Source organism: Neltuma alba, unplaced genomic scaffold, assembly GCF_004799145.2.
Source record: "Neltuma alba isolate B1F8T4 unplaced genomic scaffold, ASM479914v2 tig00012187_pilon, whole genome shotgun sequence".
In the NCBI taxonomy this organism is placed as follows: domain Eukaryota; kingdom Viridiplantae; phylum Streptophyta; class Magnoliopsida; order Fabales; family Fabaceae; genus Neltuma; species Neltuma alba.
This window is the reverse complement of record NW_021636728.1, coordinates 368,525-391,169: the sequence shown is the minus strand read 5'-3', so window position 1 is coordinate 391,169 and position 22,645 is coordinate 368,525. Positions and strand designations below refer to the sequence as shown.

Here is a 22,645-nt window from a genome sequence, read left to right as displayed (position 1 = left end):
GATCAACTTCATTAAAAACAAGATAAAAACATTGAAATTAAAAATGTCAGCCTATCACAAGAGGCCCATTTGAACGTAACTCAAATAACCCCATAAAAAAGGCCTGCCTAGATCAACAACAAAAACAACACGCCAAAAAAAGGAAACAGCGACCGCAACAAGAAGAGAGAGAGAGAGAGAGAGAGAGATATGCAACACGCGTCCAACCAACTTGAGTATAAAGAAAATCAGCACCTCAAAGACTAGCCAAAACTTGAGTCCTTTCTTGTATCAGCTGCAACCCTACCAATCCAGACACTGTTCGAAGACCCAAGATGCATAACATTAATATGACAAGAGATAGGAAAAAATGCCACTACGAACCACCATCTAACACATGACTGACGGTAGCTTCCAAGCTACTAGAAGGGGTTTTAGCACGACAACCTTGTTGAGAAGACAAAGATGGCTCAAAAGCCACAAAGAAGTGCCAAAAACCTTGATGAATTGATGCTGAGGAGGAAAGCTGATCAAAGATAATAAAAGCACCGTAAAAGAAATAGAACATTACGTAGGCAAAGCCAAAAAACCATAAGTTAAACATGAGTAGCTCAAGAATTTGAGCAGCTGTAGCACTGCTCATTCCACAGCAGCCGAAGAAGCAATTTTTCACTTGGCTTCAAAGCAGGTCTTTTTGGCAGAAGGCTTACAAAGCCACAGAGAGAGAATAGAGGCCTTGACACTGACCGCCCCCATTAGATTGGCCTCTCCTACTCGACTTTGGCTGAAAGCAGTCTCGTCATATCGTTCCAAACGTCTATTTTTCAGGCTGCCAGCGGGCCTGTTTGGGTAATATAAGAAACCATGTTTTTGAGACCCAAACAATTTGCCAAATAGGAGGAAAATTAACAAACCATGATTTTAGGCAAAATGTACAAAACTATGGTTTCAAAAAAAAGTAAATCTGACTGGTCGCAAGGGTTGGGTCCGACTGGTCGCAAACGGGGGCGCAAGGCGCGTTCTCCTACCGGGTCATGGGCTCGATTCCTGGCGAGGCACCCTGGGATTAGTCTGGCCGATACGCTGAGATACCCTGAGTTAGCGATAACATCCTACTCAAAAAAAAAAAAAGTAAATCCATTCTACTTCTGGTTCAAATTGGAGAGTATGATTGTACTTGTTAGAATCGATCTCAATGATAATATGACTTTAACACCTTTCAATTATTTTCTTATAAACATTTTTAATCTTATATTTTATAAATATATATACACATTAATTATTTATTAATTACATTATCTTATATATTTATGTTGGTGAAAAATATATTATTAACAATTTTATTTCTTCAAATTAAAATATACTATAAAATCTATCTTTTATGTAATTATTATATTAACTTATGTCTTTTTTAGTAATTTACATATATAAAAAGTGTTTCTGATAACAATTATACAAATACTTTCAATTTATCATAATCACTTTTTTACAAAATCTATTCTTCATAAAATCTATTCCCCCAAAAATCTATTATCCGGAAGTTATTCTCCAAATCATAGTTTGGTTTTATCTAAACACCCATTTGAATACCTTAGTATGAATCAATAATGACCAACACTTCCTTTTCAGAGATACCCTTGCCTCCTTGGACTCCTCTTTAGTTAGATTTAACCAATTTAATTCGCTTGACGTAATGTTCATGACACTGGCGAATCTTTTCCTTGTCCTAGTTTGCTTGATGGGGTGCTCATCCAAAACACAGGCAAAGCTTTTGTTTGCCTTCGAAACACAACACATATTTACGATCCATAAGACCTTTTTTTTGACCAGAACGATCCATAAGACCTTGCTTCTAATAACCCGGTCCCGATGAACTGCATGCGGCATGAGGAACAACATTATAGGACCAGACGAGAAGCCGAATGTCCCTTGTGCAGTGGCCTTTAAACATTGAAAAAGTTAATTGGGCTGACGTAGGTCCAATAACCTTACCAGCTATGAAATTTGGGACCATTAACGGCCTTAGAACAGTAAGCGAGAGTACGTTCAGACTCCAAACCCAACCGTTCACAGCGTCTGGAAAGCCGGCTAACATTTTCAATGAGAAAGGATAAACAAAGTTCAGAGCCAGTCTGAGTCTGGATCGGAAGGACTTGAGAAATAGAAAAATAGCCTGGCAAGGCTACAAGCAAGAACTGTCAAAAATCAAGAAAAATCCTAAAACATTGCATTTCCTAACAACTTGGCAGCAGACCCCGCGTAGTATAATTCAGAGGCAAACCAAGTATTTGAACCCGAACATGGATGAACTGAAAGTGAACATTAGCTATAGGCACATTCGGATGCCACTCAAAAACCCGTACGTGAATTCTTGAAGCAGCCGAAAGCCATGGGTAAGGACTAGAGACCCATCTTGTTCATCCTCAAAGAAAACCAGAAAGCAGTTTAGATATTGCTGAGGAACTCAAACCCCACCTCTGACAATCCACTATAAATTAATCAAAGATTGAAGCTTTGATGCATGAACATGACGATCATCCATAATTTGAATAAATAGGTAGCGGTTCTTGCAGAAGAACAGGTGTTCTTCGCTACAGCTAGGCAGCAACATGTTTGAAAAGAACCACACGCAGGTAACAAAACCAGAAAAAGATATGCAAATAAACTTAAAAATAGACTATGGATTACAGCAAAAACTGATTAAACCAAGTGAAATCTGAGGAAAAAAACCAGAATTCGAAGCGAAAAAATTACACTGCCTTTCAGAGACAGAGACGCTCTGTACCGCCAATTCTAAATTATTATCAAGTCATAAGATAATTATTATTAATTTTAAAATGTTACTACCTAATAGATTTAATTTCATTTAATTCATTTTATTTTTAATACTTATTATTTTATCCTGAAATAATTCTTATAATAATTACTTATTTTAAAAAATTATTATCAATAAGTAATTCAAATATATATATATATAACTAATAAGAATATTTTAGAAAAGACATTTATTTATTTACAAATAACTAATTTTGTTAATATTTCCAAATTAATTAAATAGGTTTTATGTTAAGAAATACTATTTCCATTCCTTCATATAAAAGTTAATTAACTAATTTGAATAAATTAAAGAAATTAGTTAATTTTTTTTATTTGTAATAAATAGGTATTATCTTTTCTAAAATATCCTTATTAATCAACTGTATTAGGTATAACTACTATTATTACAGAAATTATTTTTAAAAAATAAATAAATATAAAAAATAAAATAGATCATTGTATTATATTTAAAAATAAAATAAAAGTCAAATGACTTTTCATATTGCCATGAACCTTGGAGTTAATATATTTTTAGAAGAATTCTCATGAATTCCCAAATCGAAACTACAATTACTAAAAATCCTGTTTTTTTTTTTTTTTCACCAGCACAATTACTAAAAATCCTAGGTAACAAATTGAGCAGGATAATAAATAACAACCGCTGATTGGTAGATATTGCTGCCTTATTGTTAGTCTCCCAATATGTTTAACGTTACTGGGGTTATTTCCTGCTACAGTTAATTTGCATTTTAGAGGCATCAATCAAGTGAAGAAATTATAAGGCAAGCCATGGGGACAGTACCAAGTCATGGAAGTCGGCGGGGAAGAGAAGCTGCAATTTCCGTCCCGCGTAGAGGGAGTTTCGCGGTGGGGCCGGCAACGACCTCAGAAACTTTGGTCGAGCAAGTCAATAACTGTTTGTTATTGACTTCTCGCGTCGACTGTCTTCAATGAATTAGGGAAAGTTGAATGACGAGCTTAAGGAACGGAGGGTTGGATAAGCAGTTGGCAGCTGAGAAAGCGGTCGCTGCGATTGGATTGGGATATGATGTTTGCAGGGACGTTCGATTGTCGGGATGCAAGGACAGAGTCGTCGACCTTCCCAATAACCGGAGCAAGGCCCTCGTCTTCCCCGGCGGCGTTACTGTTCCCGACGTTTCTGCATCCATCAAGTGCCATCCTGGGGAAAGCTTCAGAGATTTCTCCCAAGTTCTTTCCTTCCATCAGGTAACTTTCCCAGTGGCGTTATTGTTCCCTTGGATAAACATGTGATTCTGGTGATTTATCCCTGTAATATATTGTAAAGTTTTTCTATTCCACACTTGTAAACGGCTTCTTCTACACCTGTAAGTATGTAAACGTCCACTTCGAATTTTGGCTTAATCCACGTAAACGTTTAGTAGACATAATAGAATGAAATAAAAATGAAAAAAGAGTGGTAACGTTGGAGGCAGTCAACGACACTTGTAACTGTGAAAGAAGTAATAGAAAAGACTGGGTAATGATTGATAACAAGTTCCTAATAGACACTGAAACTAAAGGGAAGTAATTTATGTATACATTAAATCTCTAACTAGATTGAGGTTGAAGGATGTCAAGTAATTGCTCAAGCTTTCCAATTGGAAAAAAAATGGTCTCTTATGTGTATTATTTTTTCGTTGAAGAACCATGCGCTACTATTACCTCTGATTTTCTTTTAGCATCCATATATGATTTCAAAAATGAAAATCATTTAACTTTCTAGTTTACACTTGCATGAAACCACGTTTGTACAATTGTAATTTTTGAGAGATATACCTGATCGACTAACATGCACATAACACATATCTTCATATCTACATTTGGTGCAATTTGAGTCATGGAAATACTTCCAAATTTGCCCTGTTGCAGATGTCTGAACAATTTAATTTAGCACTATCTTTATCTGGGAAGGTTCCGTCTGGCTTATTCAATGCCATGTTTGACATGAGGGGCAGTTGGAAGAAAGATGCAGGTTCTACTAAAACCCTTGCATTTGATGGTTGGTTCCTAACTTTGTATAGTGTTGAGTTAGATAGAGCCCACCTAACCCTCTCTGAGCATGTGAAAAACCAAGTGCCTACTTCATGGAACCCTGCTGCCCTTGCTGAGTAAGTATATTTGTTTTTTTTTTCCCCTTCTTTTTATACTTTCATTCATTCATTTGATTTCTACTACTACTGTAGTTGATTGTTATTATTTTTACTTTTGTTGTTGTTGTTTTTGTAATAAACCTTTGTTTGAATAAGATTATTTCTGATGTGACCGCAGAATCTATTCTGTGTAATCATGGAAATTCAGTTTGATACCTTCAGGAAATTCTTTTAATAGACCTGCAACCTGATGGGGTTTACTTTCAAAATCTGACTGTAACAATTGATCATTGATAATTTACTCAAACTTATATTGCATGAAAGTCAATAAACTGTAAGCTCTTGCTAGGAAGACTAGCATCATAGATATAGATATTTAAGATGCTAGCAGTCTAGAGAGTTTTGAACCTACTTTTTCTTATCTTTCATCCATAGAAAATTTTTAGGTTTCTTTCACCTGAATGGTACGCTGAATAAGACATAATTCTTCAGGTTCATTGAGAAATATGGCACCCATGTTGTTGTTGGGGTGAAGATGGGAGGTAAGGATGTGGTTCATATGAAGCAGTTCAAAAGCTCACATCTTCAACCCACTGAAGTGCAGAGATTGCTTAAGAAAGAAGCTGATAAGAGGTTTTCTGAAGACGGAGATGCATGTTCCGGCTCTGATCAAGCTGGAATATCAGTAACATTCAAGGTTCAGAAGATTAAATGCATCACCATTGTTTTTAGCTGTCTAAAGAGGATTATATATACTGTGGAAAATATGCCATGCACAAGCCTTTCTTCTTGACCTTATTACCAAAATTAAGTTTTAAATACAAATAGTCTACCTGCACACTTATCTGAGTTTCCTCACACGTAACTTTTCTTTTATTGCTTCTGTTCATGATTCAGAACCATTATAAGTGTGAGTTTAGCATTCTGAATTTAATGAAACAATTTCATCTCGTTTCTCTCTCTCTCTCTCTCTCTCTCGCTCTCTCAATGGTATGCAGTTTTACCCTTTTTTCTTCTTGCTTTTACTGATAGTAACACTATGAATTTCATCTTAATTACCAGGAACCATTGTGGTGAATGGGAATGGGAAATATGTTGATATTTTCTTCATAAATTGATTTGTTGATAATAAGACTACGCTAGTTTGCTATAATTTTTGTGCGCGTGCGTGCTTGCATCATGCATCGTGCGTGTGTCCGTTCGTTCGTTCGTTCGTTCAAGAACAATTTTCAATATTAAAAATGTTTTCTGTAATCTTTGCAGGATGATGGAGATGAGCCATGGAAGGTTGATGTAGCTCTTGCTGCAGCAGTTAGACCAATTGTAAAAAGTCACTCAACCAAGGAGGTTGGTATTAGTTTCAACTGTTATTGCTTCTTCAACGCATCAAGCAACCATCTTGCTGTTATCACATTTGGGCTGTTATTTGAATATACTTCCAACAGGATCTCATAAGCATTTCTGTTCGAAGGGGAGGTGTTGTTGGCATTCACCAGCACCATAAGGACTGGCTTTCTACCATATCACAGTCACCTGAGGCCATATCAATGCTGTTTGTGCCTATTACTTCACTGCTTAGTTCCAGTCTGGGCCATGGGTTCCTAAGCCATGCAATGAGTTTGTATCTCAGATGTGTGTACACATTTCTTGATGCCAATTTCAATCTCTATATACTATCTTCAATTTCATTTGACATTATTATTGCTTAAGTTAGTGTGGTCTATTTTCTCTGCATTTCGGCAAGTCTGATATTATGTAACTTGTCCTTATCTATCATGTGTCTTGGAACCATTGAAACCTCTGGCTTGGAAGGATAAGTGGAAAGGTTTTGATTTTGACCAGTTAGTCTTTGTTCTAGGAGGATGGAAAATGAGATTATTGTGAGTAAAGATTAAACTTTTGGCATGGCATTTTATTCCATTTGATTCTATATTTGAGACGGAAATGTTTTTCAAGGGTAGAATGCAACTAGGGGAGCATTATCCATTAACATCCTAGCGAGCATGCGTATAATGATTACTCATTTGCAATTCTTTCACATTCACTCCTATATACATTCTGACCTGATTCCTTGGAAGCATTAAACTTCCCATCCATTAACATATTTTAGATTATTTGATGAGAGCAATCTCAAATAAATTCATGTAAATTCATCTAGAGTTGTTCTGAAACATTCTGATTAAGCCATTGAGGATTCATTGATTTTTGATACTGCAGTTAAGATAAGAATAATCTTACATACGGATTCAAAAAATGTGGTTTATCTAGTGTGGGTGTTAAATGAGTTTTTATTTGATGCAGATAAACCCCACATAGATGAACTTCGTCAATTTCTTGAATTTCAGTTGCCTCGGCAATGGTCTCCACTGTATGATGATGTGCTTCATGGATTTCGTCCTAGATGCCAAAAGAACAAAGCGCCATCACTCCAGTTCACCTTGTTCGGATCCAAGCTTTATGTTAACACCATAAAGGTAATTTGTTATTACATTATTTAAAGTCTGAAATGAAAGTTGCGTAAGCCTACATTAAAAGAGGAGGGGAAAAATCACATTGTATTCATGTATTTTGTCTTTGCTTTACCATTGCGGCAATTCCACATACACCACCAAGCAATGTAGAAAGGTTCACTCTTAAGATTGTTTGCGGTCTCGTTACATGCTTAGTTTTCCTCCGCAAACATTTTCAAAGCCATGTTTGGTGTACGGAAAGGAAGGTAATCATGGAAAACAAGGTTGATTTTTACTTCTTAATTAGTGTTCGTTATATCTTTATTGGTATTAGTAAACATTGTTTGTCATGATGATGATGATGATTATTATTATTATTGTTATTGTTATTATTAAGTAGGAGTATAGGCATCATTTTGCATCTATTTTTCATTACTTTTCAATAATACCTGACATTCTGCCTTTTAACTTTACAAATATGCAGGTTGACTCTGGATATTGTCCTGTTACAGGTATTCGCTTGTTCTTGGAAGGCAGAAAGAGTGACCATCTGGCTATCCATCTGCAGCATCTTTCAAATCTTCCACAAATCCTTAAAATCTCTTATGATATGGGTTGTGAATCTAATGATGAGCCAGTTGACAAAGCCTACTTTGAACCTGTGAAGTGGAAAAGGTTTTCACATGTCTGCACAGCGCCAGTATTGTACAATAGTTCCCTTGATGATGAGCCCCCAGCCATTGTAACGAAGGCCTGGCTTGAGGTCAAGCATGTGAAAAGGAGAAAAGTTCTTTTCTTGAGGCTTGGATTTTCCCTGGTAGAATCAGCAGAAATTTATAGATCAGAATGGGATGGATCTCCGTTTCCATTTCGAAAGTCAGGGTTCTTTTCAGCATTGATGAGCACAATGCTGACCAAGGAACTGCATGACGTGATTGAGAATGAAAAGCCGACTGAAGATAGCATAAAACCGATAGTTTATAATGGTGAGTCTGGTACTGAGGCACCTGTTCCGATAAAGGCCCCAGAAATGCTCAGCTTTGTGGATACGAAGGAAAAAGTAAGGGGTCCAGAAGACACGCCTGGATATTGGGTGGTCACTGGAGCCAAACTCTGTATAGAGGGAGGCAAAATCTCCATCAAGGCCAGGTATTCATTGTTAGCTATTATGTCAGGAGATTTTGTGACTACATGAGCAAACAGACATCTCTTTGTACATTTAGATATTTGTAAATCTGACGTGTACCTTCATTTATCATTAATCTAGTTTCCATTTTGGTCCTTCAATTGCACGGTATGATTTATTCTTTTCTAATGAATACCTGTATGAACAAAATTTTGTATTTTTGTGTTCTGTTGTATTTTGTTTCTGTTGTTTTTTGTTAGTTCTAGTTTGGTGCTGCCAATAGGCTTCCGTCTGAATCATTTGGCTGCTGCCTTGATATTGGAAATTTAGCACTTGGACGCGATTGGATTGGAGAACAGAGGAAAAAAGTTAAAGGGGATTTATTTTATTACGCGGCATACGTCAAATAGGATTGGTTCCACCTTTCTTGGACTCAAGAAACCTTGGATATCAAAGAACAAAGTTTGGATGTGTTTCACAGACATAACTGAGACCAGGAAGTAACAAATTAATGTAGCTCCAAGAGGTGGAATATATAAAAGTCATTAGCACCAGAAATTGAGAAAATCAACATCATCGCCCGTTACTCTTTTGTAAATTTTCTCTTATGTGCCGCTTTTCAAAATAAAATATCATTATATTATTTTTATATATAACTTAGCATATATGTGTGTTAATGTATATAGAGTTTAATATACAAGGAAAACTAATTTACAAGTTCTTATAATTTGCCTCAGTTTTGAATCTAGTCCCTAATGCCCGCCAACCCTCCGCCGAAAAAAAAGAATCGATCTTTTCACTTTACACAATTAGATCTATTAGTCCCTTAACTAATGACCGTTATCTATCTCTTTCCCCCCACAACCCCAAAAGTTTCACCAAAACCCTCCTTCCTCCTTCTTTGTTCGTTCATTGCTCAATATCTCTGTTCATTCCTCCTTCGTTCTGCTATAGAGGAAATTACAGCGATTATGGCTGCATTTAGCCGCCGACGGCTATTTCTCATCTGTCTCATTGAAATTCTGCACCATTTTCGGCGAGCGAAGTGAACCTAGCTCGGACTCCGATCGTGCTCCATCTCTGTTGGATGAGTATTCGTTGGTGGCTTCGAGTTTCTCCGATGAGAAATTCCTCAACAGACTTGGAGATTAGTTGTCAAAGAAAAACAACTTTCTTGGCCACAACTTCAAAACTAGCTTCGCCAAAATCATTTCGAAGTTCGAACCACTGCTTCCCTGAGCTTTCGGGAATCTAGATCAATGGTTTGATCTTAGTTGAAGGCATGCGGCGGAGAGAAGTATTAAATTTGTGCAGTTTTACTTCATTTTTTGAACTCAATGGATATGAATTTACCCCCCCCCCCCAAAAAAAAACGTGTCACAATTACCAGTGGAGCCAAAATTCAGAGTGTAAATCGAATTGATAAAAATTTTTTCTCTTCCAGAAAAATCAAGGAGACTACTAAAACAAGAAAACTACAGTCACCATCTACTATACCTATTACCTGTAGAAAACGCATAAACAAAATCAAGGAATCAAGCAAAATTTTCATCGTCCAAAATCGCAACTCATCACCGAAGCTAGACGGAAAACTTCATCAGAATTTGGGCAGCGAGAAATCTTTACTTAATTACTTTCCCGCAGGCATAGGAGCATGGAATAACTTGAAGAGTAGGTGAGAGAAGAAGAAAATGGCTTTGAGTGCAAGGCTTCCATCGGACACTGGACGAAGGTTAATCAGAGAGAGGAAAATAGTTTGCCAAAAAGTCATTAGGTAAGGGAACTATGTGGAGGAAGTGAATGGGGATTAGATTTTGGTTTTATGAAAAGGAGGCAGTGCTAGCGTGAAACCGTAGATGGCCGTAGGATATGAAGCGGCAGAGATTGCCTGGGAGCGGGCCATATGCTATAGCATTAGTACCTTACTTGAGGTCAGAATGAATCTACAAAAATTTACCATGGGAAAAAAAAAGCATACAATAAAATTATTTATCAGTAACAGTAATACTGTTAATATTTATTTAACAGTTTTTAATTTTAGGGACTAAGCGACTTAACGGTGTCAACTTAAATGAGCCAGTCAAAAGGGGAGAAAAAAAGGCCTGATTGAAAACTGAGGCAAACTAGAGATCTCCAACCTAGTTTTTCCTTAATTATATTAACAAACTAATTAATTATTCCAAAATTTGAAAACTTGATAAATCATTTTATTCCATATATAAGTTTTAATAAATTTATTGCATATAATAGCTTAATGGTTTTAACTAGGCATGAAAAAGAATTAATTAATAATAAGTCATGCAACTGATTCATGTCCCTAATATGGCAATATTTTGCTACTCTCTATAGTAGCTTCTAAACCTTCGGAGCCTAAACAAATGTTTAGAAGTGAAAAAAAAAAAAAAAGAAGGAAAAGGAGTGAGACAAATGTTTCAGTCAAAGCCATTTGGAGATGCTAAACGCTAAAATGGTACAATAACCATCCTTTCATCAATCATGTACTTCAAGCTATGCTGATTGATTTGGATTATATAAGTACCTCTGCAAATTAAATATCTTGCTGTCAATAACATAGCAAATTCATACAGAAACTTGTGCCCTTCATAAATGTGAAGAATGGTTCATAAAAGTAAAGAATGGTGGAATATATAAAAGTAAAGACTTAATCTTCATTCGAAAATTAGATATTAAGCATTGCAGTTGATGCCTTGATGATGCATATTTAATTGAAACTCAAACCACATAGCGCTGTAATATCAATAAATGGTACTCCATAAACTTTCTTCCTCCCTGCATGCAAAGTTTACCCTCGAAGGCTCTTGATAGTAAAGAAAGAAAACCATTTACTAGTACTGCAGCAGATGAAGAAGAATAATTAATGCTTTGATATTTCTTTTTTATATTCTATAAATCAATAAATTTCCTAGGGATTGGTTTAATGCCCGTTACTCTCTTGTAAATTTTCTCTTACTTGTTGCTTTTTAAAATAAAATATCATTACATTATTTGTATATATAATTTAACATGTGTGCGTGCAATGATATATATGCAATTTTCTTACCAAAAAAGAAACATGTGGTTTTTTTAAAATACGTAAAAAAGAATTTGTACGCATATATCATTTACTATTTTACTAAAATATTAGATCTTGAAAACGGCTTAGAAGTATACTGTGCGTACTTTAATTAAAAATTCTAGAAATTTCAAAAGGTTGTGAAATTCAAGTGCAACGATCCATATGAAATATTGGGAAAATAAATTATTCACAGACATTATAATCTCATGATAAATATTTATATGCATGCCGTGCTTGGGTGACCGATAAAAAAGCATTAGCAATTGCAAAGTAAGAATAACTTTACTCTAAAGCCTTTAACTGATTCCCTTTACTTGACAGAAATATTACCTTGCAAGTTTTGATGAAAGAAGATGCTTCGTTGCTTCGTCTTCCCATTCCAATTGATCAAACAACTGATCAGGATCTGCTCTAAAGTATTGTAAGCTTTTCAATGCACTTTGAGAATTAAGTGGGAGCTTCTTCAAATTGGGGCACTGTGCTACTCGAATCTCCTTCAAACAAGGAAACTGTAATACTATTCTACAAATGCTCCTTAAGTTACTCAGATATTGCAAATGAAGACAAGTGAGACTAGAAAATAGATTCCTTTTCACTCTCTCAATGTCAGCAGTCCCAAAATCTTCACTCACAACTTCAACCAATGAATCACAATGGCTTATTTGAAGGACTTCAAGGTTTGGAGCATTTATAAGCCAATTCAAGTCAACTATATTATCACACCTATTGAGAACCAAATCTCGAAGGGTGATTGTATAATCATGTCCCCGAAATGAGCGCCTCGGAATATCCACAGCCTTAGAACTCAAAACTCGTAATGTTTCAAGATGCTCCATATTTCCTAGTGATGAGAACAAGTCGTGGATTGATGAGTGTACACTTGTAACAAATAGCTCACATATGCACTTTTGCAATTTTGAGGAGATCAGTATTTTTTCAACAGAGGATGTGTTATAGACAGAAATGCGCATATCCTGAAGATGATCTAAGCCTTCTAGCTCATCCAACAACACATTTTCATCAATCCCTCGAATTTCTGACCCTCTCGTGCTAAAAGCTTGAAGGGATAACAAACCGGATATAACTTTCTCTGGGAATTCAAGCTCTCCTAGGTCGTCCAGCAACAAGAACCTCAGCTTCTTCAAATTCTTCAACTCCTGTGGCAATTTTCTTATACTAGTACGCGATAGGTTCATGTGTTCGAGGTTTACAAAGTCCCCAATTTCTGATGGTAGATCTCTTATTTCGAAACTTGTTGACAAGTCTAGCACTCTAATAATCCTTGGAAGAACAAATACCTCAGTTGGAAAGACTCGTATTTCGCTACGGCCAATAAGCAGAGTGATGAGATTAGGACAATGAGGTTTTTGTGAGAAGTTTGTGCTCACTGCACCCCTGCCCCACAATGACAGCTTTTCTACCTCTTTCCACTTTGGATCATTGTATACTTCAAGGCGACTAGTCCCAAAACCATTTCCTGGAAAGAATTTTGCCTTTTTCCCATGATCACAGGCTACCCAGAGAGCCATGTCTCTTATGACATCATGCATCTTAAATTCATCTTCTAACAAACCATTTTCCAATAAGCAAGCATCCTTTAGATTTAAAATTATATCTTCTCCTTGCTTACGTGCTTCATGTATATCATAGTCAAATTCATCTAAAAAACCTTCTGCTATCCAGAGCAAAATAAGCTTCTGTTTTTGACAGCCAAAATGCTCATTAGGAAATAAGGCACAATACAAAAAACATGATTTGTAGGTATCATCTGGCAGTTTGTCATAACTGAACTCAAGCAAGTAATAGACACGTTCAACAATACCTTGGAACTTTGATGGATAACTCCTCAAAATTTCTATAGCACGCCTCCATTCATTGGGAGTCACCTTGTTAGCCATGGCACGTCCAACGGTACAAAGAGCAAGTGGTAGGCCTTGACACTCTTTCACCACTTGCTTTGCAAGAGTCAATATTTGAGGGTTTTCAAGAGTAGTTTCACCCACTTTCTCCTTGAACAAGTCAAATGCTTTATCTGATGTGAGGCAATTTACTTTTATGCTTCTCTGTGCTTCCATTTGGCCGCATATATCTTGTGATCGAGTTGTGAATATTATCTTACATTCATGATTTTTAGGAGAGGGAACCCCTAATATCAACAAGTCAATCCTTTCCCACACATTATCTACTAACAACACAAATTTCTTGTTCTTCAAGATATTGTATAGCAAACGAGCTCTGTCATCCACTGTCTTGTTATTCCAAATATCATCTCTGATGCGTAATTTCTTCCTAATGTCTTCTTGTATTTTTCCTGGATCTACATCTTTAGATGCCTCAACCCAGATGACTACATATTGTGGCATTGTTGAGAGGTAATCATTGTAGAACTTCTTCAGTAGAGTTGTTTTGCCTACCCCACCCATCCCATACAAACCAATGATGCCCAACCGGTTGTTCTCAAAGCATGAACGTAGCTCCTCAAATGTTGATTCTATACCCACCGCCTTGTCCACAGGAAGTTCGTCAAACTGATCACGAGCAAACTTTTCTGCGACAACATCAAAATGCCCATTGCTTATAAGATCATTAACATCACTCAGCTTCTGGGTAACGTCCTCGTGTAGCTTGTAGCTAGCCCAACAATTCTTGGGACAACAATCTCCAAAACACTTGGATTGTATTTCTTGATCACCTTGCTGTAGAATGGCCTGGACATCATTTTGTAGGGCTTCTACTCTGCCCATCCAACCCCTTACTTGATTCAAAACCGTCAACTCTGGATCTGGAGCCTTCTCTACCGTTTCGACCTTCATCTTGACATCAAGATACATGTCATTGAGTTGGTTAGAAGCATTTCTCAAAGAGATGAGGTTGTCTCCTAGATTGCATATTGGATCTGCCCATTTGGCGCAACAACTGCACAAACAAGTCAGGACGTCAATGACTGGAGTAATAAATTCGGCCATGGTTTGGTTTGGACGCACCAAAGAAGTAGTGGATATAGAAATTGAGAAGAAGGCAGAGATGCAATGAACGGCGAATAGCAATGTTTGGCTATCAGTTGGAGAGAGCTTGGAGGACAATTATTGAAGTGGATGACCCAACCCAACTTTTGAGAAATTACTGAAAACAGTTTTTGATAATTTGAATTACTCGAAACGTGCATAAAACGGCGTTCCTTGTTTTCTTTTAATTTTTTTGTTTTTGGGAATAAGAACTATATAACTAACTGGGAAAAAAAAATCAGAGAACATAAGACTGCCAACAATCATATCCTTTATCAACCTCCACCTGCTGATTAAGAGGGGAAGGGTAATCAAAGAGCGAAAAATTTCCTTCTATCCTATGCAAGAACTTTGCTAGCCTATCACCCATGACCATATTCTCTCTTTAAACATGAGAGATTATGACCTGCCAATCCCTATTCAATAAAAGTCTAACATTATCTATAACATCTGTGAAAGGATGATTAATGTCACAGCCTCTAATAGCAAAATTAATAGCAGTTATACAATCAGAAAAGAGGAAAATTTTCCTATATTTTTTAGTCCACCAAATACTGAGACCATGGATGAACCCTATTAGTTCAGCAATCGGAGGGGGAACTGTTGTCAACTTGCAGCTAAATCCACGAATCCATTGGTCATTGTTGTCACACAGGAATCCTCCGCAGAAATTTTATTTAAATTGATGGGTATCCTTCCTTGTAAGAGAAAATAATATTTCTATATGCTAATATTTATCGAGTGAAAACCACTTCGTGGAATTTGCATTGATCCCTTAAAAGTGTTTTACTCGACAAGAGTTTGCTTGGTTTTTCCCATAAAAATCTCGTTATCCCTCTTCAAATCCGTGATGTCTTGCAGCTGACACCGCTAGCATTAATAGGTTTTAGATTTTTGAAGCATATTTTGGCATTTAATTTTCCTTTTGTTTGTGTATATTATGTAATGAAAAAGGTGGAAGAGATCAAGAGACAGAAAAGTTGGGGAAAACAGACAGAACAAGTTGCTAGAAAGGACCCAAAAAAAAAAGAAAAAGAAAAAGAAGAAGATGGAGAACAACATATGGAACCCACAAATTGCAAGGCCTCTGCAAAGCAACCCGTAACGCATCAGTATCAACTTTTCTAGGAGAAGGAGACGACAACAAAACTGCATGTGACTCAAATATAATTTTTCAAAGGTGTGGGCCCCTAACTTATTCTCTTGTTCCCACAAAGCTGAGAATTTTTTGGCGCCTTTATAGGGACAGGTGTCACCAGACTTGTTCCCATTATAAGCCACTATTGATTTCATGCTTATCTTCAGTAGACTTTTCAATATCAAGAATGTGACAATGAAATGGACCTCAGCGCTCACTTTAGTTAAGAAGAAAAATTCCTTTATACTTTGTGAACCCGGTTTTTTTTTTTTGGTTTTTTGGCCGGTAAAAAAAAACCTGTTTTTTTTTTATCTCCTCAAGTATTTACATTAGAGGGTATAAAATTACTTGAAATAAAATAATCTTTATACCAACATATACTTCAACGCGTAAGTTGCTAGATACTAGCTGTTATTAAAAAAAATATTTTTCTATGATGAGTGCACAAAAGATTATTTTAACATACCAGGTTTTGTTGAAAAAAAATTTAGATTGTTGAATGTTATCTTGAAAAAGCTCAAATATTTTACACAAAAAGGGTATGGTTTTGAATAGAAGTGGCACATCACACAATTAAAAAAAAAAAAAAAACAACAGCTTGTTACTGACCAAATATTATTCTGTCGCTATGTTTCGTTACTGTTCGCTGATGAAGCTATAACACCCAGGGAATAAGGCACAATACAAAAAGCATGATTTGTAAATATCACCCGGCAGTATGTTATAACTAAATCACTGTAAAAATAATAATAATAAATTAGCGACTGAATATAATAACGAAATTTCTATCATTAATCAAAATTAGTAATACATTAGTAATAAAATTTAGTTAGCGACGGAATTTGTGTCACTAATTCCACTTTCACTAAATAGTTAGTGACAGAATTTAAAATTTCATCGCTAATTATTAACAGACTAGCGATTGAAACTAGTGACATAAATTTGTCGTCATTAATTTCCGTTATTAATTAGTGACGGATATTTCGTAAAAATTCTGTCACAAAATAGTGACGGATTTGTGATAGAAAATTCCGTTACAAATTGGTGACGAAAATTTTCGCTACTAATCTATTATTAAATTTTTTTATTTTATAATTTTAAAATATCACTTGGTAACTATTATTGATTACGGTCATGTGTTATGTTCATGACTGTCACCTCTTCCCTCTCATGCTGATACGTCATGGTCTCATATCCATCAACTTTTGAAAAATTACCGAAAACAGTCTTTGATAATTTGAACTAATCAGAAGTTGCATAAAACAGTGTTCCTTGTTTTCTTTAAATTTTATTTAAATTGATGGGTATCCTTCCCTGTAAGAGAAAATACTATTTCTATATGCTAATATTTTAACTTGTTGAGTGAAAAGCCACTTTTCTCGGAATTTGTATTGATCCCTTAAAAATGTTTTACTATACAAGATTATACTAAGTTATTTCCATTAAAATCTCGATATCCTTCTTGAAATCTGTAATGTCTCGCAGCTGATACTACGAGCATTTTGAATAGGTCTAGATTTTTTTAGCATGTGTTGGCATTTAATTTTCCTTTTGTTCATTTATATTATGTAATAAAAAGATAATTTATATTTTAAAATGAGACGAAAAAAAGATGGAAAACACAACGAAACTTCACGTGACTTGAATAATTTTTCCAAGGTGTGGGCCCCGCTTTTGATTTTTTGCTTATCTTCAGTAGGCTTCTCAATGATGGGATGACGACATGGACTTCCTTGCTCACCTTAGCTAAGGGGGGAAAAAATCTTTTGTACTTTGTGAAACCAGTTTTTTCCCCCAAATATTTACATTACTTGGTGTAAAATTACCTGAAATAAACTAATCTTTATACAAACATAATCTCTCATTCAAACTATATATACTCCTGTATGGGGAACATCGATCGACTAATTTGCACAAGCAAGAAATCTTAAAATTATAAGTAACGTTACATTTTTTCTGCTTATGAGAAGTGGATTTTACATTGATTACACAGATATATTTTCAGGATTATAATTCATACGATTATTAACTATTATGTACAAATTTAGTTGACTATATATATCCTCTTGGAATTTATTTACAGGAAAAATGACTCAAGAAATCGAAATCGGGATGTAATTTCACCCAGGGATAACATTTTATTGAAAATTGGATTCATCATTCAATCGGTCCAGGCAACAGTACAATTACAACTAGACCTGCCATAATTAAAATAATATGATTAAATATAATATATAAAATGTTTACAATTAATTTTATTTTATAATAAAAATAATACTCCTCGGTCCTTAATATAAGACCCATTTAACTAATTTGATTAGATTAATGAAGTTAGGTAAGTTAGTTAATTATGAGAAAAGTAACACATTTTTCCTAAAACACCATAATCATTTTTCTTAATACCCCATCTTCCTCTTCTACTTAATTATGGTTGAGATATTATTTATAATGATAATTTAGAAAAAATTAATAAATATGAAAAATGGGTCTTATATTAAGGACCAAAATCAACTCAAGAATTGGGTCTTATATTAAGAACCGGAAGAGTATTTTTTTTTTTTGGTAACAAGAGAGGGCAAAGCCCAAAAACTTAAAAATCAAACATCTAGGGGATTGAATCCCATACACTCAGAAGCTACTAAGTCTTGAAGCCTAGGCGAACAAGAGTCTAACAGCGAGCTGGTAGAGAGTCCTTCTTTCGCAAGGTGATCCGCAATCCGATTCTTCTCTCTGCCGATGAAAGTAATCTCCACATTCCAGGGCAGTTTAATCATCTTCTGAATTTACAACACTAAAAGACCACTATTATGAGAGGGTCCATTAGATTTTCGAAGATTAATCTGATTCAGAGCATCAGACTCTAGGATGACGTTTTTGAAACCCATATCCCAAGCAAGTTGCAGGCCCTTATAAATAGCCCATTGTTTTGCATCTGATGCCAAACAAGACCCCAAAAAATGGGAGAATCCAGCAATCCATAATCCATTATGATCTCGGATGACTCTCCCACATCCTGCTCTAGCAGACGAGTTAGACACAGCACCATCTACATTCAATTTGATCCAATTTCTAGGGGGTGGTTGCCAAGCTAAGAAAATAGTGCTACTAGCAGAGTATTCATTGTGAGATTCAACTTCATACTGAACAAAGTGCTTCCAGCTATTCAGAATAACAAGAGCTGGTTCATCAGGTTTAACAAAGTTTGGATTGAAGGTAGCTTCGTTCCTCCATTTCCAGAGCTTCCAGATAGATACTCCCCAAATCAACTCCCAATTACCATCATTAAATACCCCCAAGTCTCTTTTCAAATTGAGAGCGAACCAATCTTTAATGTTAGCAGCAAAAAAAGAGGAGTGATACCTTGGATGTAAAATCTGCTTCCATAAGTATTTAGCGTACTCACAGTCGTGCAAGATGTGTATAGTATCTTCCCTCACCAGATTACAGTGGGAGCATAAAGGAGAATTAGATGACCAGAAACTCCTCCACACATTTGTAGGTAATCTATTTTGGACTGCTAGCCACATGAACACACGTATTCTTTCTATGCCTTTCCATTTCCAAATAGCTTTGTAAACACTGCTATTAGTTGTGTCAAAGAAACGCTCCAGCATGTAATAAGCACTTTTCACCGTGAAGGAGCCGTCAGTCGTTGCATTCCATGATAAGAAATCCTCACCAGCTTCTATCATTGGGGGTATTCTTGCGATCAGTTTATGTAATACATTCTGTGGGACTAGCAAAGATAAACTCAAGAAGTCCCATGTGCCATAGCTTACCCAGTCCGCCACTTTACTCTCTTCTTCCTCCACTGAGAGTTGTCTAAGGCAAAGTTCCTTGATGGATTTATCTGGAAAAATCCAATGATCAGTAAAGAACCTTACCGATTGACCATTCCTAATAGTCCATTTAGAGCCCATATCAACAATATCTTTCTGTTGTGCAATGAATTTCCAAGCTGGAGAGTCACCATTTCGGGCTTCTAAAAGATTAGAATCACTTCTAAGCATATATTTTTTGAACAGAGCGTCAATCCATAATCCCTTCTCCCCTGAAATAAGTTTCCACGTCAGTTTAGCTCCAAGGGTCCGATTAAGGCTAGTGAGTCTTTTGAAGCCAAGTCCTCCTTGTAGTTTTGGAAGAATAATTTGTTCCCATCCAATTGGATGGAAGCCATGATTCTTATTAGATGTTCCCCAAATAAAGTTCCTTTGTAATTTCTCAATTTCTAGACAGACTGTAACAGGAATTTTTGCTACTTGCATTGGGTAAATTGGTATGGCACCAATAATTGATTTGGCCAGCACAATTCTTCCTGCCATAGATAAACAATTCTCTTTCCAATTTGATAACCTGGCCTTGACAGAATCAATTATGTACTGATAAGTATCTTTGGGTCTCCTCCTTCTGGAGATTGGAAACCCAAGATACTTTCCTATTCCACAGGAAATATTCATTCCAGTAATACTACAGATAGTATTCTTTAAGTCTGTGGGCACTTTAGGGGAGAAAAAGATTGAAGATTTATCCTTACTGATTTTTTCACCAGAAGCTGCACAAAAAGACTCCAGGCAAGTCATCATACGCTCAGCTTGTCTTTCAGTTGCTTCCCCAAAAAGAAGTATATCATTCGCAAACATGAGATGAGAGATAGCTAGCCCGTTCTTAGTGATTTTAATAGGCTTCCAAGTACCCCTGTTGACAGCATCATTAATAATATGGGAAAGCCTATCCATACAGATTACAAAAAGGAGTGGCGAGATTGGATCACCTTGACGAAGCCCTCTTTGAGGAAAGAAGAATTCTGTAAGCGACCCATTCCAGAGTATGTTATAAGAAACCGATGCAACACAATTCATAATTAGTCTCACGAAATTTTCTTTCAGACCCAAATCCACTAGAACTTGTTGAAGAAAAGCCCATCTTAGACGGTCATATGCCTTCTCTAAGTCAATTTTCATAGCCATGAGACCTTTTCTTCCTTTAGCTCTCTTCATAATGTGAATAATTTCCTGCCCCACAATTATATTGTCTTGTATATGTCTTCCTTTGATGAAACCCAGATTGAAAGGGGGATATCAGATCATCCATCATGCCTCTCAATCTATTAGTGATCACTTTGGTTAAACACTTGTAATGAACAGTGCAGAGAGATATGGGACGAAAGTGACTCACTATTTCTGGAGTATCTCTTTTAGGAATCAAAGAAATTAGGGTCCTACTAGCATCATTCAAAGGACAATTCTGCTGGAAGACAGATTTTACAAAATCATAGACAGATTTTCCCACAGTATTCCAATTAGCTTGGTAAAAAATAAGGGAGAAACCATCTATTCCAGGAGCTTTATAAGGCCCCATTGCAAATAAAGCTTCTTTTATCTCTTCATCAGTAGGGGTAGCCCCTAATTGTGAAATCTGAGTACCACTGAGCTGCGGGAATTGCATATCCGTTTGAAGCAGGCAAGAAGTAACATTATCATCTTCAAAGAGTTCTTTAAAGTATTTCACAACTAGAGCCTTGAGCTCCTCATCATCATTTAACCAGTTACCCCCAGCATCCTTTAGAGTAACTACTCTATTCCTTCTTCTTCTCATGTTAGTTTTCATATGATAATATTTGGTATTCCTATCCCCCTTAGTAATCCAAACTGATCGAGACTTCTGAAACCATTTCATCTCTTCTAATTTAAGAATTTCCTCTAAATCAGCTTGCAACGACGTCTCTAGATTGTTTAAAAGGAAGAATGGGGGTAAGCAGGAGAATTTTGAATGCCATTAAGCTTGGACAGGATAATCCTTTTCTTTTTTTCTACAATACCGAACACATTTCTGTTCCAATTGGCAATAGAGGTTTTGAACTTTTCAAGGGAAGCATTTAAATTGTCCGAACTATTCCACTCACTGGAAAGGAAGCGATTGAAATCATCATGCTCAAGCCACATAGCTTTAAAGCGAAACGGCTTTACAACATCACCAGAGTGAGATGAATGAAAATGAAGACAGATTGGGTTATAATCAGAAAAATTTGTTCTTGGAAGTACCTTTAAGTAGCAGTTTGAAAGGGAACTGAGAAACTCAGAATTGCACAAAGCTCAGTCCAATCTCTCATACAGCCGTCTGTATCCGCTGAGCCGAGGACCCCTCCAGGTGAATTTAGGGCCCTTAAATCCCATATCAACTAAACCACAGTCCCTGATTCTGCTTTGAAACCAATCAATTCGATTATAAGGAATTTGAGCACCTCCTATGCGGTCTGAGGTAGCTAGAATATCATTAAAGTCGCCAAGTACAACCCATGCATTAGAAATGGACTGTGAAAGATTGAACAAGTTTCGCCAGAGCTGTTGTCGGTAGTCATGGTGAGGTTTTGCATACAGTGCAGTCAAGATAAAGGAATTTCGCCTAGGTATCTGACAATCAACATGAAAAAATTGGTGATTTTCCTCGAGGACTAAGATTCTGATCAAGTGACTCTTCCACGCCATCACGATTCCACCAGATTGGCCATTGCTAGGAATTACTCGCACTTTGTCAAATCCTAGGGAGGATAGACAGCGAAACCTTTCTTCATTTTGGCACCTGGTTTCAGCTAAGAAAATAATAATGGGCTTGGTCCCATCATAAATGGGCTTAATATTATGGAGGAGTCCTCTACCGCCTGCTCCTCTAATATTCCAATATAGGAGACTATCCATAAAAAAAAAATTGGAAAGGAAAGAGAGGAGGAATCTCGGCCTATTAGGCCTCAAACTGGGTTTCTGGAACAATTGTTCCTATACCACTGAAGTTCTCGCCCACTCCATTCCCCGTTGGGCTTTCATCACGCAGCCCATTAGCCTGATCTCCAGGATCTACTTGCATTTGTGTCTGCCCTGGGTCATAATGCTGGTTAATATATTGGGTCTAGTCATCCATAACAGAATCTGGCTCATCATCTGTAGCC

The 22,645-nt window shown here is 36.4% G+C and overlaps 2 protein-coding genes across 3 annotated transcripts; one reads left to right on the top strand and one right to left on the bottom strand.

Annotated features, from left to right (window-relative positions):
* Positions 1 to 3,582: 3,582 nt before the first annotated feature.
* Positions 3,583 to 8,702, top strand: LOC114724396 (MACPF domain-containing protein NSL1-like). Of its 2 annotated transcripts, none has more exons than XM_028910729.1 (7): positions 3,583 to 4,023; positions 4,687 to 4,925; positions 5,400 to 5,604; positions 6,171 to 6,254; positions 6,353 to 6,539; positions 7,209 to 7,381; positions 7,842 to 8,702. In XM_028910729.1, the coding sequence occupies exons 1-7, from the start codon at positions 3,766 to 3,768 to the stop codon at positions 8,550 to 8,552; spliced, it is 1,857 nt and encodes a 618-aa protein (XP_028766562.1). In that variant the 5' UTR covers positions 3,583 to 3,765; the 3' UTR covers positions 8,553 to 8,702. The 2 variants fall into 2 exon arrangements, with proteins under 2 accessions (XP_028766562.1, XP_028766563.1); XM_028910730.1 differs by having other exon boundaries at positions 7,870 to 8,124.
* A 3,183-nt stretch (positions 8,703 to 11,885) lies between these two features.
* Positions 11,886 to 14,525, bottom strand: LOC114724430 (probable disease resistance protein At5g63020). Its single transcript, XM_028910778.1, has one exon. The coding sequence runs from the start codon at positions 14,523 to 14,525 to the stop codon at positions 11,886 to 11,888; it is 2,640 nt and encodes an 879-aa protein (XP_028766611.1).
* Between the last annotated feature and the right edge of the window lie 8,120 nt (positions 14,526 to 22,645).